Below are 17638 nucleotides of genomic sequence, written 5' to 3'. Positions count from 1 at the left end.
CCAAACCTCCAAATGACTGATCCCAGAAACTTCATACAGATTGAAGAGCATCAGTGATAAGACACAGCTCTGTGACACCCACAAGCCAGAGGCCATAAGGTGGAACAACAATGAAAAATCATCCAGCGCTACTTTCTAATAATGACCACCAGGAAAGCACTCGACCCACTGTAATACTGTGCCTCTGAAGCAAAGCTCAGATAGGCAGGGTGGAAGGATGCCATAGCTGATGTATGTTACCCAAAGGCACCAAATTCAAAAAGTGCTGAATTACAACTGCTGCTGGAAAAAAGGCATTGAGAGTGTACTTAAGAGTGCATTTTCGAAGCTTGCTTTTCAATTTGGCCCCAGGATTTTACCTGCTGTCCTGCCTGACCTCATGTGACTTCCAGTGATGGACAAGTAGGCATGGTTTGCAAAGCAAACAGGCCTAATTAGGTCCCTCATGGGCTGGAGGTTCCTCATCACTAGTTTCAAATAGGGCTTGCGCTACTACGTCTTTTTGAGAAGCAGGAATAAAGCGCTCCCCAAATATGGCATTCCTTTCTCTCCAGAAGTGCCGCAGACTTTGTTTTTTGCTGCAAGAGACTAACATGATCAACCTACAAGTGATTAAACAAACCCAGTGATGATGGCCTCTGAACCATACGAATACTGGAAGGAGCAAGAGGACTCTGTACAAACAGACTTTCATATGCACCCAAGGCAGAGGAAACAGTGGTGGTTAAATCATTTATTGTCTACCAGCTTCAGAAGATGTTGCTCAATATGAGCCCCCTCCCAAACATAGGGTAGGTTTTGCTTAGACTGGGCTGCCTTCAGTTGGCGATGCCTGTTTCTCCGCTTCTCTGGCCCTGGTTCTCTCTAACCACTCTTGCCGCTGCTTCAGTATCTGCGGGGCTTTCAGCTTCTTCACCTCTTGGTAGACCTAGAGGGTTAACGGGAAGGAGGGAGGTGAGAGGCAGTTAGGCAGTCAGTAGCACAGAGCAAGACTACAAAATCCCTGAGTTCTATTGGGAGTGGCCTAATCCACATACCAGCTGACAATGGGCATTCACTATGTTTATATTTATTACTCCATGGGAAGGGCCATGTCTCAGTGACAGAGCACTTGCTTTACACATAGGTTCAATCTGTGGAACTTCCAGATAGGGCTGACAAAGTCCTGCTGAAACCCTGGAGAGCTGCTGCCAGTCAGTGACTGGAGACAATACTTAGCTAGATGGCCCAAGAGTTTGACTTGGCACAAGGCAGAATCTCATATTTCTTACAGAATTCTAAAACTGCACTCCTGCTTTTTGGTGCTGCTCAGGGTGGCTGTTAACACCCTCAGTCCTACCCACTATGTGCCCCCAACACTACTGGTCATGCAAAATACAAAACAAAGGCAAGCTCCACTGAGGAGGGTGGAGGTTTCGCTGGCCTGCCTGGCAATTTAACAGTAATATTGCTTTAAGAAAGCCTTCCCAAACCCAGTGCCCTCCAGATGTCTCCCAGTTGATGGGAGCACAAAGAAGCACCAGGCCCCTCCCAAGCTCATTTGTTACAGAAGAGGAGCTCTGCTTCCAAATGCCTGGGCAGCAACATGCCATGGTGGCTGTACCTTGTTGCACAAGGCTTTCTTGGCCATCCAGCGCCGGGTGGCTCTCCGGCAGTACAATGGGGGAAACTCGTACTTGATGTCCAGCACCTTGCACGTCTTCTCAAAGACGTCGTACTTGGTGTTGCGCAGGTACTTCAGCAGCATCTTCCGCCGGTCTATGGCAATGAACATCTGGCGACGGTTGGTTGTGTCCTGGGGACAAGGGTTGCTTGTTGCTAGTTACCACTATTACTATTAATGACTACTACTATTAATTGTTTATATCCCAGATCTCAGGACATCTTTCCAAGGTGGCTGATCACACGAAGTATCAGCATGTAAGAAATTGTGAGGATCCAGCTGGTGGTAGATTCAACAGTTCAAATGGACACAACAGTCCAAATGGAGCAGCCTCTCTTGCTTTCCTGTTGGCATATAAAGCCCTAAACTACTTGGGGCCAGGATACCTTGCAGACTATCTCCTTTTATACATTTGTACATCTCCAGCCAATCATAAGATCTTAAGGAGGCCTTGCTAGGTCTACAGAGTTCAGTCGAATTAATCTATGCATCTAAGGCACCTATGAAGTGGGCCTTCTTGGTGATGGCACCCAACCTCCAGAACACCGTCTGCAATTTAGGAGGCAGGAAAAGGAGCACCTTTTTATGCAGGCCTTCCCTAGACTATAAAGTTTTACCGCACTGTTCTGTATTTACTGCTATGGATATTAACTGTTTTATTTTGTAAAATGCATTTATATTTTGGTTCTGACATCTTATGTAATCAGTGCTGTGCAAGATCCAACTTTGAAAGAAATACTGACATTGCTTTGTATCTCAACAATGGCTATAGCAGTTGACACTCAATAGTAGCTCCACCCTGAAGTACGAATTATCGGCTGGCTCTGAATACAGCATATATTGTGCTAGCATCAAAGATGGTTACCTTGGTGTGGATATGCAGATGTTCCTGGAGTGTGCGGATCTTGGCTGTCAAGAATGCAACTGCAACAGCAAAAGAAAGTCACTGCAGAGAGGCCAGAGACAAAGTGCCTATTCCAATGTGAATGTTTCTGAATTCCTGCTTTAAAATTGCACATAGACATTGCCAACCAGCAAGCAAACACGGGGAAGTGACCACTTAGAGCTGGCTGCTGGATGTGCTTCCATTATTCTAGAGCAGGGGTGTCAAACTCAAATTCATCGGGGGCCGCACCAGCAGTTTGGTCACCCTCAAAGGGCCGGTTGTGTCTGTAAGACTATGTGTCCACTCTTTATTATCATAAATTATTGTCACTGCATTCAATTATTACTGTTTTTTGTAATAATGTAAGCTCATTCCCGCCCCCACGCGGATCACATTCCGGCGTCGTGGCGCGTGTGTGGGAGGGGATGTAAACGAAGGAAATTTGAACAAAAGGTGGGGATCGACGGCTTCCGGGGGGGGGGGGGTCAACTAAACCTTCGGCAGGAAGGAGAAAGCCACTGCTGGGATTAAAAAGCTGCAGATGGAAAGAGGGCTTCCCTCTCCCGCCCTGCGCACACCCAAACCCCGCTAGGCAGGATGCTACACCCTGCAACCCACCCCATGCTTTGGAGAGGGGCAGGAACATGCGGTGCAGCGCCAACTCCCTGCTTTGCTTTTGCATCCTCCCTCCTCAGCGCCAGAGTCCCTTCCCCTCGCGCTGAGGGAGGGCAGCGGATTTCCCGAGGAGGAAGGTGGCGGCAGCCCCAGCAGACGTGCATCTTCGCCTCAGAGCTGCTCTTCCCCCCACCCGCGCTGTTGTCGTCTTCGCCGCCGCCTCTCCCTACCGGGACTGCAGGCAGAGGAGGCTTGAAAACCTCCCCCCCCCCAAAAAAAATTCCCCTCTCACCTACTCAAACCGCAAGGCGACTCCATCTGGAGCCCTACATCACGAGGGGCTGAGAGGAGGCGGCGGCAGAGCGGGAAGAGCAGGAACCCGTGCCGTCGTCGCCGCCTCCCTCCCGGCCTCCCCCCGGGGAGCAGCTCCGCCGGAACTGAGAAGCCAAAGGGCGGCTCGGGGTGGGGGGCAGAGCAAAAGCCAGGCACCCTCCCGAGTGTCTATGAGGAGAAAACGGGGGAAGAGGGAAGAGAAACCCAGCTCCATCAAGAGAGTGGCTGTTGCACTTCGCCTACTTCCCCCTCAGGCTCACTCCGCGTCCCTTTCGCCCGCTCGCTCACCCACCTCCCGGATGCAGCCGAGGAGAGGAAGGGAAGCGGTGGGCGGCGGCTCCCCAGTGCCGCCTCACTCGCTCTTGGAGACAACAGCAAAGGCCGCCAAAAAAAAATCCAGCGCTGCTCCGTCCCGGCACCAACTTTCCCGGTGGCGCCTGTAGGGCTTTCCTACCTCCTCGGCGGGCTTGCTCCTCCTCCTCCTGCATCTCACTTCCTCGTCTGGCCGCTGTGCCACCGCCTCCCTCAGGCTCATTCGAAATTGAAATTCCCTGGCCAAGGCCGTCAGCGCGGCTCCAGCACCCCGGCCTCCGCCTGCAGCCCCGCCCCCGGTTTTGACCCTCGGCCAATCGCAGGCTCCATAACTACTGTGAGTGGCTATTGTCGGCAGCGGCTACGCGGGCCACATGACGAGGTCTGGCGGGCCGGATTAGGCCCCCGGGCCTTGTGTTTGACACCCGTGTTCTAGAGCTTGCACTAGACTAATGACAGTTTAATGTTATATAGCTGGAAGATCTAAGGGTCTTCCCTCTGGCTACTTCAAAATCCTTGCGTGGACTTTGGCAGTAGATACACGGCAGAGGTGGAGAACACTGTTGGCCTTCCAGGTGTTGTTGGACTGCAATTTTCATCAGTCCCAGCCAGCATGGCCAATGGTCAGGGGTCCAAGAACACTTTAGTGTCTGTAAGTTCTCCACCTTGGTATAGGGCAAAAAGAGAAGCAGGACCACTCCACCTGCTCTTCTGAGAGACATGTGGCTCCAGCTCTTTTATACAGGAAGGGAAAGCACATAAGCAGATCTGTCATGTTCTCTATATAGAAGGAAATGTCTCTCAACATTAAGAGATCATCCTGCCGCAACTCTGTCCAACACTGGCATTTGCCAAGTAGGATCCAGCTGGACCTCTGTTTCCAGATGTACCCTTTCATAGCTCCATTTTCTGCTATGTATCCCTTGAAGTGCCCGCTGGGGCTATTCCCTTGGGGCACAGAGAGGATGACAGCGAAGGAAACAGGAGGCAGCAGCTTTTCTCTTGGGACATATTTTCCTGCTTACCTTGGACCTCTAAGGAGCTAGTGTCAGTTGGGGCCGTCCGGACTTGGTCTGCTAGCTGCTGTTTCTTGATTTTCACTTTCTCCTTCTGCACGCAGAAGGGGAAGACAAAATTAATACAACTAGATACTAATACAACTAGATAACTAATAGTCACTCAACCCCACTCCACTATGCAGGAATGGCGGGCTATTGTTTGCTTACAATGCCAACAGTAAATCTGCCTGCCTACAGAAAAGGCATAAATTCTGCTTTTATGACTTTTTTTTTAATGGTAAAGCATGGAAGAGCGGGGGAATGAAGGAATATTTGCCCCCAATCCCAATTTACCCATGTAGGAGAACACTGACCTGGCTTGCCATTTCCAGAGACAGCAACCTTTTCACAACATCATCTACCCTGCAGGAAAGCAGAGAGTTCCTTTGATTACTTGTCCCTAAATTGCTTAACATTTGGGGAACAGCTTTGAGAGATTAGAAATCAAGAGAGCCATGTTAGATATTCAGAATTAAATGTAAGTTATAGGAGCACTAATTTAGGATCTCCCCATCATCTGAGGACCCCAGTCAATAAAATGAGGTGTAAGCGGTTGCATTTTGGGGGCCCCTAAAGGGCAGCCCAATGTGGCAGACTTGCTGTTTCCTCCATGGTGCCCCTTTTCATGAAACTCACAGTACTTCCCTGGTCCTTGCAAACCTTACTTGTCTATAACTGGGATGTTGGCATAAGGTTTCTTCAGCATTGTGGGAGGCAGATCGTCCAAATGGCTGGGGATTTCTGCAACAACAGCAACACAGCAATAAGAGCACAGCAGCTGCCTTGCTAGTTCACTCTAGTACAGAATACTTTTTTCCAACAGTAGTCAGCCAAGTATTGGTGGAAACACATGAGCTGATGTCTAAAAGAGAAGTAGGTAAAGAGAGGGAAGTACATTGTGGAAGCTAAAGAGGGACTCCAGTTGCAAAATATTGGTGACCTACAAGCCAGCAGGAAGTTGGTTCACCTGGGCCAACAGGACATGCAGCAAGTGGGGTATCATAACGTGTCCAATCACCCTTTTTTATTTAAGAGAACTTGTGTGCTGCTTAATTGTAAACAAAACCTCTAAGCAATTTTATTTTCCATTTCAATGGATTAGGAAATGGGGTAAGAGACAGAGGCTTGGACCCATAATATCCAGTAGTCATGAAACTCCCTCAAAACCTGAATCCCAAACAGTTCAGATGACAGCCTTAGCAGACCAACTGCTTACAACAATGAGCATGTAATACAAACCTTGCTTTTTTCTACGGACAGGCCTGGCATAATCCCTGGCTGTTTGAAGGAGGGGGCTCTTATCTAAAAGGACAGAAAAGTAGCAGGGGTTACACTTGAGCCACATCAATGCAATACAATAACACAACAGCACAGTAGCATTTTGCTCCTTGGAAGTAATTAGGCACATCACTTCTCTCTCTTGGTTTTTGGGGAGATTAAACAGCTCTTCCAGTCTGAGAACAATCTGTGGAGAAGCAATTTTTAGGCTCATAAGTAGACGGAACATTTTATATTTGAAGAATATGCATTGCTCATGTGGGCAATGCAGGAGCAGAGAAAGAGTAAGTTGCTCTGTCTTTCACCCCCAACAAGGCTGCTGCAATTGCTCAGGTTGCTAGATGTGACCAAAAGTCATATTTTGGGCATTGGACGAGGGAGGATGTCTAACAGCAAAATCCTTTGCATATTCTATTCTAAAAAAATAAAAAAATAAAAATCCTTCTCTTCTATTCTAAGCTCAGTAGGGTCATGCAGTTTCCAGTTCAAGTAGAGGTTCCACTACAGGGAAAGAAGAAATGGCTTCCAATGCAAGGGGCATGTAAACAAGTTCTTTTGACATACAACAGCAACTTCTTAGTCACCATATTCTTTTCACAATCCAAGGCCGTAATCAAGATCATTTAGTACATTAACACCAAGAACGGAGGAAACTGCCTCCTTGGTTGTGAGCTTGTTGTTGCATTTAACAGGTGAGGAGAGAGATGGAATGAGAGGCCTTGGTACATGGAAGATGACAAGTGATGGAATAACCCGGGACACAGCCACAGAGAGACCAAAGCAGCCCTCACTGCTGGGAAGCTTCATCTCCATCCACCAGATGCCAGTGTGGCACAGTGGTTAGTGTCAGACTAGGACCTGGGAGATCAGTGTTCAAATCCCCAATCAGCCATGAAGCCCACTAGGTGACCTTGGGCCAGTCATCACGTCTATTTCACAGGATTGTTATGAGGATAAAATGGAGAGGGGCAGAATGTGTGTGCAGCACCTTTACCTCCTTGGGAAAAGGTGGAATATAAATGTAATAATAAAATAAATAAATAAGTGGGTTGGTGGAAGGTGTCTGCCACACTGCAAGGTAATTACCAGAATGGTCAACTCCACCCCCACCCTGTCCTGCCTTCTGCTCCTATTACACCAACAAAGCACATGCATAGATGTGTGCGTCTATGGGTCTCCAGTGCCACTTCCCCCACGTGCCTTAAAGCAGATTGACTCCCAATCATATTCACACTTGGACAATGAGGCCACCCGGGTCCCCCTTTGATTCTATTTTGATGAGTAATAGTAATGGTGGTGGTAATAATAATAATAATAATAATAATAATAATAATGTATTATTTGTAACCCACCCATCTGGCTGGGTTTCCCCAGCCACTCTGGGCGGCTTCCAACAAAGATTCAAAATACATTAAAATGTCGCACATTAAAAACTTCCCTGAACAGGGCTGCCTTCAGATGTCTTCTAATGTGACTTTTGCAAGCAGCTTGGAAGGCACCCTGAGGAAAGGGGCCTTTCTATCACTTGCAGAGACGGGGACGGTGTGAATCTATTTCCCCCAACCTGGTGCCTTCCTGGTGTTCTGCACTGAAATCCCCATCAACCCCCCAAACAGCGTGGCCGCGTTCCCTTGAGCTCCACCCGGCTGTGCTGTCTGGGACTGAATGGGAGCTGTACCCCAAGCTGCCAGGTAGGGGGAGGCCCGTATCTAATCCGAAGCAGAGGCCGTGTAAACGGTGCGCGCGCGCTCTGAATTACTTAACCCCGGGCTCCTTACGCAGTGATCCCCGACCCGCCGCCGTCGCTGCCACGTTCGAGCCGAGGCAGCTCCATCCGCGCAGCGCGGCAGCCCCCGCCGCCGAGACTCCCCTGAGCAACACCAGCGACATCCTCTCCCAGCTTAGTTCCTGGGCGCCGCCATTTTGGTGCGTCACAGGCCAGGTCCCCGCGGGAGCGCCGAGATCATCGATTGATACCCTGCGCGCCGGAGCCAATGGAAGGCAAACGAAGAAGGTGAAGCCCGCCCCTGAGGTGATGAATGGCAGCCCCTGCTCCCAGCCTGTTGTTTAGTCGTGTCCGACTCTTCGTGACCTCACCATGGACCAGAGCACGCTTTCGTTCTGATGCCGAGCGCGGGCGGCTGCCTGCGAGGTGGGTCAGTGGGAGCGACTTCACTGCTTGGCAGAGCTTGCTCACTTGCGCCACCTAGGCCAGCGTTGCCGGCTCTGGCTGGCAGCAGCTCTCCTTGATCTGGAGATGCCTGCTGAGGACTTTCTGGCGCTTTCTACCTGGCGCTGGAACTTTCTGCACGATGCAAAAAGGGCTCCTCCACCACCTCCTTCTCCTTCTTCTTCTTATTTGACGATCACTCGTAGTTGAGTAAGATTGTCTTCCATGAACACAGTCTTAACAGTGAGTCTGTAAGTAACCATGGAGGCCAATTCTGGATCCACACGTCCTTCCACAGTGAGGTCATAGGTTTCTGGTGAACATCCTTCGGTTCCTCCATGATAATATGACAGCAACAATTGCAGATAACAATGGCTTTCAAAGTGAACCATTCATAGTGGGATCAAGTGTTAAACAGGGTTGTGTTGTTGCCCCAACTCTATTTATTATTTTCATTGCCATGATCCTACACTTTGTTGAAGGGAAATTCCCCACCGGAGTAGAAATCATATACTGTATCGAACAGATGGAAAGCTTTTTAATCTAAGTAGGCTGAATGCAAAGAATAAAGTTGCCATAACTTCCATCATAGAGCTTCAGTATGCTCCACCACCACCAAGCTGTGGGTCCTCCCTAGCAGCTGGGAGCTGCCAGTCGGCTCAGGATTCTCTACAGACATCAACCTCCCCCAAATTTGTGCCTGCCGGATGTTTTGGACTACAACTCCCATCAGCCTGAGACAGCTACACCAAAAACATTTGCAGATTGGTGTACTTGACTGGGATTGTGTCCATCAACCATTATTTTGTAGCAGATGTGACATATGCATTGCTTTTCAAATCCAAAACAATTTTAATCGGAGATGGTGTAGGCTGAACCAGAAATCTCAGGTGCCCCCAAGAGGTGCGGCACCAGCCGAGCTAAGGGTCTTCCCTTAATTGTGGGAATAATATTTTTGTGACCTGTTCAGTGGCTGGTTGGTGAGGGACCCTTGACTTACCTTTAAAGGAACTCTGGGCTTGTTTCCACACTAAAATCCTTTAGCACTGCCAATACACTTATTTACAGGTAGTGAAAGGGGAATTAAAACAGAGGTGTCATGCAGTCTTGGTGCAGTAATGCCCTTCCCTGTATGCAAGTTCTATTTATAATGAGCTAGTTCAATTCTAATGTTCGTTAAAGCTTCAATGTCTTTTAAACGCCTTTTAAAATGTATGTGTCTGGCCAAGCTTTCCTGGGTTTTGACTTACATTTTTTTGTATTTCTTTTGTGCTGTTGTGTTTTCAACCACTTTTTAAAGTAATTTTTTGAATACTAATATTTTTGTAATACTTGCTTGGTTGGAGGATAGCTGTTTTTCAAATTGCATATTGTTTCGGGAAGTACAAATATGGCAGTGTCACCTTTAAATGCAAACCAAATTTCTCCCCCATCCCTTCTGGAGGACTACAGCTTCCTTAAAGGTTTGCATGTGATCTGAGCAAGCGGGTTTATGCTTCCTGGCCATAGCTGCCAAGTTATCCCTTTTTCAAAGGGATTTTCCCTTATGCTGAATAGGCTTCCTCGCGAGAAAAGGGAAAACTTGGCAGCTATGTTCCTGGCCAGCACCTGTGACCTTTCAAAGTGCCCTGAAGTGGAGCACACTTTGATTCCACTCTTCTTCTTTGGGGCTCTGTTGGGTTGGCTTGCAGTTGCACTGGCAGAATCTGAAGGGCAAGTTAGAAAATAATAGATGTAGCTCCCCCTGCTCCCTACCCCCTGGTGTACCATCACAGATTGCAGCAGAACTATGAGACCTGCATCTTCCAAAGTTCCTAGATCACACACTCACTTTCCACCCAACAAAGATGGAGTAGGGGCTGCAGCCAATTCTTGTCTGCGATCCCTGCATTACATATGATATGAATGAGGGGTGTTGCGGGAGGGGGAGAGTGCAAGAATTACAACAAGGATGAACACAAGGAGAATTGTGGAGCACCTTTAATTTGCAATGTTCCATATACAGTACATGATAAATAAACAGCAGCAGTGGGTATAAACACATTGGTGTTCCCAACCCTCCTCCTGGGAACATTGATCCCCTTTGACTTCCTGCTCAGGCTGTGCTAAACAGGGAAAAACCTGTTTCCAGTCTCGATTCTCCAAGCTGCTCCTTGGTTTTCCCTCCAAACCCTTTCAGGCAAAAATTGACATTTTGTGGGCACCCTTGTTTCCTGCCATAGAAGGAGCAACACATTTCCTTTGCACAACACGACTTTATGCTAGCATGTACCCTGCCTGCCCTTTTGCATTTTTGTGATGACTGCGATGGCTTTTAGTAAACAAATAGGACTGATGATCGTGAGTTTCTTGGGATGCTCTTTTTCTCATGCCTCTTCCTTTCCCTCCTCCCCACCTTGGGAGGTTCTGGATTGTGGCTCTCATCCAGCTGGCACTGTGCTTTCTGCAGCTTATCCATGGCTGCTCCTTCTTTCCCCAAGACCTTTGCACAGCAGAGGCAGACGTCCCCAGAAATGGGGCCAGCCCAGGGAGTTTGCCTTTAGGTCTGGGCTGCCCCAGCTTTTGTGAACCCCGGAGACCATGCCACATGGGGAAGAGAGGGGAGTCTCCATTTGCAGGTGCTTGGTACTGGTAGGTGCGTGGGAGGTGGGTCATCCATGCAGGTCCAGGGCAACAGGAGCAGGGGGCAGCACGAGGCCATCAACAGGGGTTGAATAGGGGACCACAGTTACAAAAAGGGGAAGGAACCCAAGGCAGGGCTCCTTTCAGTTCTGTATCTTCTTGGTTCAAAATGGAGGAAGCTGCCTTATACTGACCTTCTGCATGCAAAGCAGATGTTCTCCCACTGAGATAACCCCTTCCCCTAAAGGGGAGCAAAAGGCATCACTCAGGGAACACCACCCCAACATCCGCTCCACTTTCTTAGTCTCTCTAGAGGATGACACAAAATCTAGGTGGCTGGATATTTAGCTGGAATAATTCAGTGCTTCCTCCATTGAAGGAGGAGGAGAAGAATGCAAGAAGTCGCAAGCAGCTCCAGTTTGATGCTCCCCCCTCTCAACCAGGTTCTAGAGTTTTCGGAAGTTGCTCAGGTCTTCATCCCCAGTGATTTTGAGGCCCTGGAGCAACGGGAAATCTAACAGGGCCCTGTCCAGGAAAACGGCATCCTCCTGACAATTATAGTCGAGCTCTCTGTTTGGATGGTCACCGTGAAACCACAGGTTCTCGTAGGGCTTTGGGCTGGGCGTCCTGTCGCTTAGGAGGGGCTGTGTGGAGTTGGAGCGCATGTAGAAACTGGGCGAGGCCTTCTGTTGGCTGCAGTAGCTGTCCACAAACACCTTTGCGTACTGGACAGACTCCGGGCTGTTTACATAAGGGGCTGGCGTTGGGTCACTGGCTGGCAGAGTGGTCTCAGCATCGCCCACATAAGATTCCAAGGAGGCTGTCATTGGCCCATCCTCCAGGGCCTTGGCGGGATCCCCCTTCCCACAGGAAAGGCATTTTTTCTCATCCGCTTCAATCACCAAGATGGCCGAAACAACAACAGGGCTGAGCTTGCACAACTTTGGAGCCTGGAGGATCTCCTGGGGAAGAAGGCAGGAGGTCAAGTTAACAGCTAATGGCCACAGTACAGGTCACCCCCCCCGGTTGGGTGAGAGGAAAGGCCCATCATCCCTTGAGGTGGAATAACCATCCCCGGTGAGGCCTCAGCATCAGATGATCTCTGAACATGAAGGCTTTGCAGTGTTATAGCTAGAAAACTCATAGCTAGAAAACTCCAATAATCTTGGATTCATCTATGTATTCATCTGGACCAGCTGTTTCCAACCTGGTGCCCTCTGGACACTTTGGACTTCCACTCCCATCAGCATAGCCATATAATGCTGTTGCTAGTGCTGGCTGCAGCTTATGGAAGTTGTGGTCCAATTCGGCTTGAAGACAGGAGGGTGGCAAAGGCTGACCTGAGCCAACAAAGCCCATGTCCTCAAACGTCCCTGGCCTGTGGCTGCTGACCTCTGGGGTCAATATGTGCTGATATCTAGCTGTGGCCACTATGTGATGTGGGGCTTGTGATGTGCAGAACTCAGGGTGGGTCAGGGCAGATGGGCTGCCCATTGTTCCCAGCTGGGCCACCTGCCCATGACTTACACTGCAGGTGGGATATGTGTAAAATGTGGGTCAGTATTCTAAAAGAGCTGTGCAGGTAGGGGAGGAATAGGAGGGGCAGCAAGCCAAGCCAAAGAGACTCCACCCCCACTACATTTACTTCTTGCAGAATGGCTGGTGCCCATCTGCCAAGGCTGCTGTTGGCTGGGTCAGGGACGCTGGGCCAAAACTGGGTTTTCATCCTGTGGGTCACGAGAGAAAGATTTGGTGAGACTCGAGGAACAACATCCCAGGAGGCAAGTGTTTAGGCTGGCTGGACATCCCACGAAAGGCAGGATGTTACAGCTTTCGTTGTGTCAGCCTGATTCCCATTCAACCACCAAGGGCCCGGGTTAATGTGGACTGTGAACTCCTTTAATTCCCCATTGTCCCACCCCCTCCAACTACTGTCGTCCCACACTTTCCCCTCCCTAAATCCTGATCTTCACTATGCTTTGAAATCCAAATAGAGCAACATCAACTGCATAGGAAATCTCCATCCTTCGAAATCCACACTTATCTGAATTTTGTGATGTAGGTATCCACTCAAACAATGTTCACAAAAGTGCATAAAAAGCTCACATAAAAATGAATATTTTAGTGAAATTAAGATACATAAATGCATTATATTCTTGCACAAATGTGTATATCAGTCAAAAGAATGTATAAAATATGTTTGTTAGGAGAAATTCATATTAAAATGCTGAAGAACCTAAATGAGGATTTTTTTTAAAAAAACTGCAAATTGCTGCAAAATGTGGAGAACTGAATTTAAGACTGGGAAAATGAGAAACCTAAATAACTGAAATTGACTGATCCTTCCTTCCCTACTTTGAGTCCTGACTCATTCTTTCTCCTTGTCCTTTGCTTTCATGCTCATTCCCTGCTTCTTCCCTACTAACATGCCAAGCCCTGGTCTCTTGCTTTCCTCCTCCTCCTGCAAATACCTCACTTCCCATCTGAGGCCATCTGGGCAACAACTATGTTATCTCATCTGCTCTCAGAGATGACAAGCAGGATGAGTTCTGCAGCTCCTCCCTAAACTCACCTCTTACTCTTCTGGAAACAGATGACCAGGACAATAATCGCCAGCAAGAGGAGCCCAATCAGCATGTAGACAAAGGGGAGGTCCATGTCATCTGGAAGAGAGAGATCACAGAGGAGTATGCAAAGGTGATAGTGGTGGCATGTCAAGAGGACCTTCCGCATTTGGGGCTGGAGGAGAGAGTGGAGAATGGGGTGCATGTGGACTTCTTCAGCCTTGCATGGGCATCATTTGCTGGCTACAGCCTCAAGTGCCTTGCTGATGTGAGCCACAATGCAGCCATTTCACACGTGGCACTGCAGATGACTTCAGGGATGTCTGGGTGGATGGGGCAAAGAATTCTGGTGGATGTTCCTTTCGAAACTTTTGTTTGTTTGTTTATTACATTTATACCCCACCTTTCCTCCAAGGAGCTTGAGGTGGCATATATAGTTCCCCTCCCCTCCATTTTCTCCTCTGAACAACCCTGTGAGGTAGGTTTGGGTGAGATAATGGCAGAATACAAGTAAGCTTCCCCCAGCATGAACTGGCCCATAGCTTCAGAGCCAAGTGGGACTAGAACCCTGGTCCCCCAGGTCCTAACCTGACACTCTAACCATGACACCACGTTATCTGCCTTTTTTATTATTTAAAAAATGACTTTTTTGGTGGGGGTTGGAGATAATAGCCACTCCAAGCTGCTACCATGATCAGCACACACATGTTCAAAATGGGGGCAGCAAACGCCCTGAATAGCAGCAGAATGCGACAGTGTGCTCACCATCCCGGGACCTGATACAGAACAAAGTATGTCTGCCCCTAAGCCTTTGTTGTACTACCTACCAAAAAAAGTGTAAAGTGATAGAACCAAATGCTGTCATTGTAGAGAAGGTTCCCAAACATCATCTAGCCCAACCCCTTGCAATGCGGGAATCACAGCTAAATAGAAAGAAAGATGGCTGTCCCTTCACAGGCCATCATTTCCAGAGGTATTTGCTGCCTCACTGTGAGCATGTGTGCAGTGACAGTGGCAGAAGTGGCCTCCTTGCTGCAGTGAGAGGCCATTATCTGCAGAAAAGACAAATCTTTATTTATTTATTTAAAGGACAGTCCAGAAAACTGCAAGTTGTTTTTTTAAGAAACCCCTACTTTGCCCCACCTACCTGGACATCTGCTTCCACCTCCCAAACTTTTTGAGGTGTTTGCTCACCCAAATGCAGCTGAAAACATAATAACTTAACAAGAGCCACTGGATCAGGCCCATGGCCCCTCTAGTCCAGCATCCTGTTCTCCCACTGGCTACCCAGATCCCCTAATGTGGAACCCCCAAGCAGGACCTGAGCCCAAGAGCCCTCTCCCCTCCTGGGGTTTCCAGCAACTGGTATTCAGAAGCATTGCTACCCCCAAGTGTGGAGGCAGAGCATGGGGACAGCCCACCGCCCCCATGAACCCAGCCTCACCCTCCGTCCTATGGTTCTCCTTACCAATCGCCTTGGTATAGAATGTGAGGATGGTACCGTTGGTGCTCCCACCCACTGTTGAGGCCATGATGTGCACCCTGTACATTCTGGAAGGCCAGAGGCCCACGATGGTGAAGGTGTCGACTGACGAGTTCACGACAGCACCTAGGCAAAAGGCAAAAGGCAGCCATGAAAGTGTAGCTGAGGCAGGGGGCTCTGAGGCCAGAGGGTGGGTGGATTTGACAAAAGGCCACCTGGCAACGCTTCGGACAATGTGGCCTCTAGTCTAACCTATGAAAGCTGGTGTCACCGTAAATTTTACCAACACAGCTCATGTTGTTCTGGCCCAGTAGGTTTTAGAAATTATACAAAACCCTATGCAGTGGAAGTTATAGCACTATATGCTTTGATAGGCAGCCTACATGTGAAGGGATATAGAAAGGTATAGAAGAGATTGTGAAAGGATGTAGTGAGGAGAATCTGCTGTATAATGTGTCGAGATTGTGCGGGGAAATCTCACTCTTGAGGTATGTAGCCCGATAGTAAGTAGGCACCCTGTTCTTCACTGAATCAGACATCCAGCTCTCACAATGCAGGCACGCTTTCCCTCCAAGAACTGGTTCACCCACACTTCTGTTCCCCCCACAATTTCTTCCATTTGTCCGGAGATTTCTAGCCACGGGTCCAAGAGGTTTCTTTTTTTTGTCTCACTGCTTTCCCCATGAAAACCCGCCGTTTATTGCTGAATCAGAACGAATGCCGATCTGCAGCAAACCCGATTGACGTTTGTTCCAACTGAGCAGTAAACAGTGGGCTTTTCTGAGGAAAGTGGCAGGACAAAAAAACAAAAAAACAGAAATAGAACCTATCAAATCCATGACTAGAAACAAACAGATGTGTGCACGAGCCCAACGTGATTTAATTTCTACGCATGCATAAAGGGTAAGGGAAAGCCTCATTATTAGCCTGGGTGATTTATAGGCTGGTGCTATGACCAAGGAATTATCCACACTTATCTCTTGCCCCACTCATTCCAGGCACAGGTCTGTGTTTAAAAGCTCTGTGTCTGAGCATCCCCTGCCCCCCAGAGCTTTCCCACAAAAAACCTGCTCTTTAGCACTCAATCAGAGGAAACAATAGTAGCTCCGGAGCAAAAACAAAGAACTTTGGACATGGAGCTTGCCTGGAAAGAGCGGAGGACAGGTAAGTGTGGATAAGCCCCAGGTAAAGTTGTCTTAAACATCATAATGGTGGGGCTACTGAAGAAATCCAATACACCTCCAGGCCTGTTGACCAGAGGTGAAGTTGGACACCCAGCCATCTGGACAGCAACACAGATTCCTTCTTCCAGCCCAACTTGAGTTCTCTTTGTCCACTGGCTGGACAATTCAGGGTCTTCCCACCCTTTGCTGGGGGGATGTGAAATGACACAACTGGGAGGGGCTGAATGTATGGGTGTGACTCACTGTTCAGGTCCTCATTGGTGCCGTTCCAGAAAATGGTGTAGTTGGTGATGAAGCCATGCCGCTTTTCAACTGGGATGGGTTCCCAGTGAAGCTGAGCTGTGGACTTACTGATACTCCCAGGGTGGAGTTTGGGGGTGTCAGATGGAGCTGCAGAGGGGAAAAGGGGGGTTATTACTATTGCCACCAGCAGACCAGGGTCGCCAGGAGGCTGCAGGGGGACTGATGGGTTTTATTAGGGCAGAAGGCCCTAATAAAGAATCCCGGGAATGGTAGTTTGAGTCCCAGCTCTGTGAGGGAGGGGAAAACTACAGTTCCCAGGATTCTTTTGGGAGAGGTTAGGCACTTTAAATGCACATTGGGTGTGCTTTAATCACATGGTGTGAATCCACCCTGAGAAAGGCAATCTGGACCAAGGCTTGCTAGGAGTCATCCCTGGAAACTGCTCTTAGCTCTACAACTCAGAAAGATAGTGCTTGAAGATGTGCAGAGTATCTTTCCAGCACCACTGTACACCCACAGGCACCCACCCCCTAACCCCATCAGAGGAAGAAGTGGCATCCAAAAAGGGTTAGGGTTAACCTGAATAATAGCATGGGAATTTATAATTTTGGAAATTAAGTTGTGGGGCGTGAATATCTGGAAAAAAAATTCTCCAAGACATCTCCAGAGATGTCTTTGCTCTGATGCATGTCTGTGTGCTCATGATGGTATCAGGGCAGTTATAAGCGATTCCAGTACTCTTTGGGGCAGACTTACTGCCTCATTTCTAATCAGTGCATACTAGGGGGTGGGGCTTGCCTGGCTTTTGTTGCACAATAGCACAAGAGTTCCCCCCTGCCTCCAGATGGCAATAATATGGTAACACTGGTGAAGCTCTGCAGCACAACTGATAAAGCAGAATGGCATGTGGATGGTCCAACATAAATCCACCACTAATGCATTATTATTGTATCAATTACATGCTGCAGAAAAGAACCTCCCCCCTGCAACTACCCACATCAGTCTGGATGGTTCCCAAGATGCCAAACGAGGACAGTTTTGTTGGAAGGAAGACAGTTTTATGCGCATCCCCAGATGATGGCAACTGAGCAGAAGCAGGGGGAGGCTATACCTTTCTGCCTGGTGTAAACTTCCAACCACTGGGGCATCCCCACTCTGTCCTTGTAGAGTGGGTAGATGGAGATGTTGTAGCGCTGAAAAGGTTTCACGTTTTCTGAAAGAGAGAAG

General features: G+C 48.6%; 2 protein-coding genes across 3 annotated transcripts in view; both read right to left on the bottom strand.

Annotated features, from left to right (window-relative positions):
- Positions 1 to 718: 718 nt before the first annotated feature.
- On the bottom strand, positions 719 to 8093 carry MRPS15 (mitochondrial ribosomal protein S15). Its single transcript, XM_035120961.3, has 8 exons — positions 7924 to 8093; positions 6107 to 6169; positions 5533 to 5608; positions 5182 to 5230; positions 4835 to 4919; positions 2529 to 2587; positions 1604 to 1795; positions 719 to 928 (listed from the first exon to the last, which is right to left on the bottom strand). Exons 1-8 carry the CDS (start codon positions 8033 to 8035, stop codon positions 803 to 805), a joined length of 762 nt encoding a protein of 253 aa, XP_034976852.3. The 5' UTR covers positions 8036 to 8093; the 3' UTR covers positions 719 to 802.
- A 2187-nt stretch (positions 8094 to 10280) lies between these two features.
- CSF3R (colony stimulating factor 3 receptor) overlaps positions 10281 to 17638 on the bottom strand; it is a 30630-nt gene continuing 23272 nt past the window's right edge. For both annotated transcript variants that reach the window (XM_035120696.3, XM_035120695.3), the window contains exons 11-16: positions 17523 to 17624; positions 16412 to 16558; positions 14970 to 15110; positions 13510 to 13600; positions 12583 to 12664; positions 10281 to 11899 (exon numbers count right to left, since the gene is read on the bottom strand). In XM_035120696.3, the coding sequence (XP_034976587.3) occupies positions 11384 to 11899; positions 12583 to 12664; positions 13510 to 13600; positions 14970 to 15110; positions 16412 to 16558; positions 17523 to 17624 (1079 nt within the window). In that variant the 3' untranslated portion in view covers positions 10281 to 11383. The remainder of the gene's footprint in view (positions 11900 to 12582; positions 12665 to 13509; positions 13601 to 14969; positions 15111 to 16411; positions 16559 to 17522; positions 17625 to 17638) is intronic.

This window comes from Zootoca vivipara, chromosome 6 (genome assembly GCF_965207765.1).
Source record: "Zootoca vivipara chromosome 6, rZooViv2.hap1.1, whole genome shotgun sequence".
NCBI lineage: Eukaryota > Metazoa > Chordata > Lepidosauria > Squamata > Lacertidae > Zootoca > Zootoca vivipara.
This window is presented reverse-complemented; position numbering and strand designations above follow the sequence as displayed.

Coding starts and splice junctions, on each gene's coding strand:
- MRPS15 (XM_035120961.3), bottom strand. CDS start 8,035: ATGTCGCTGGTGTTGCTCAGGGGAGTCTCGGCGGCGGGGGCTGCCGCG. Junction 2,588..4,834: donor TAGCTCCTTAGAGGTCCAAG/GTAAGCAGGAAA, acceptor TTGCTGTTGCAG/TTGCATTCTTGACAGCCAAG. Junction 929..1,603: donor AGAAAGCCTTGTGCAACAAG/GTACAGCCACCA, acceptor TTAACCCTCTAG/GTCTACCAAGAGGTGAAGAA.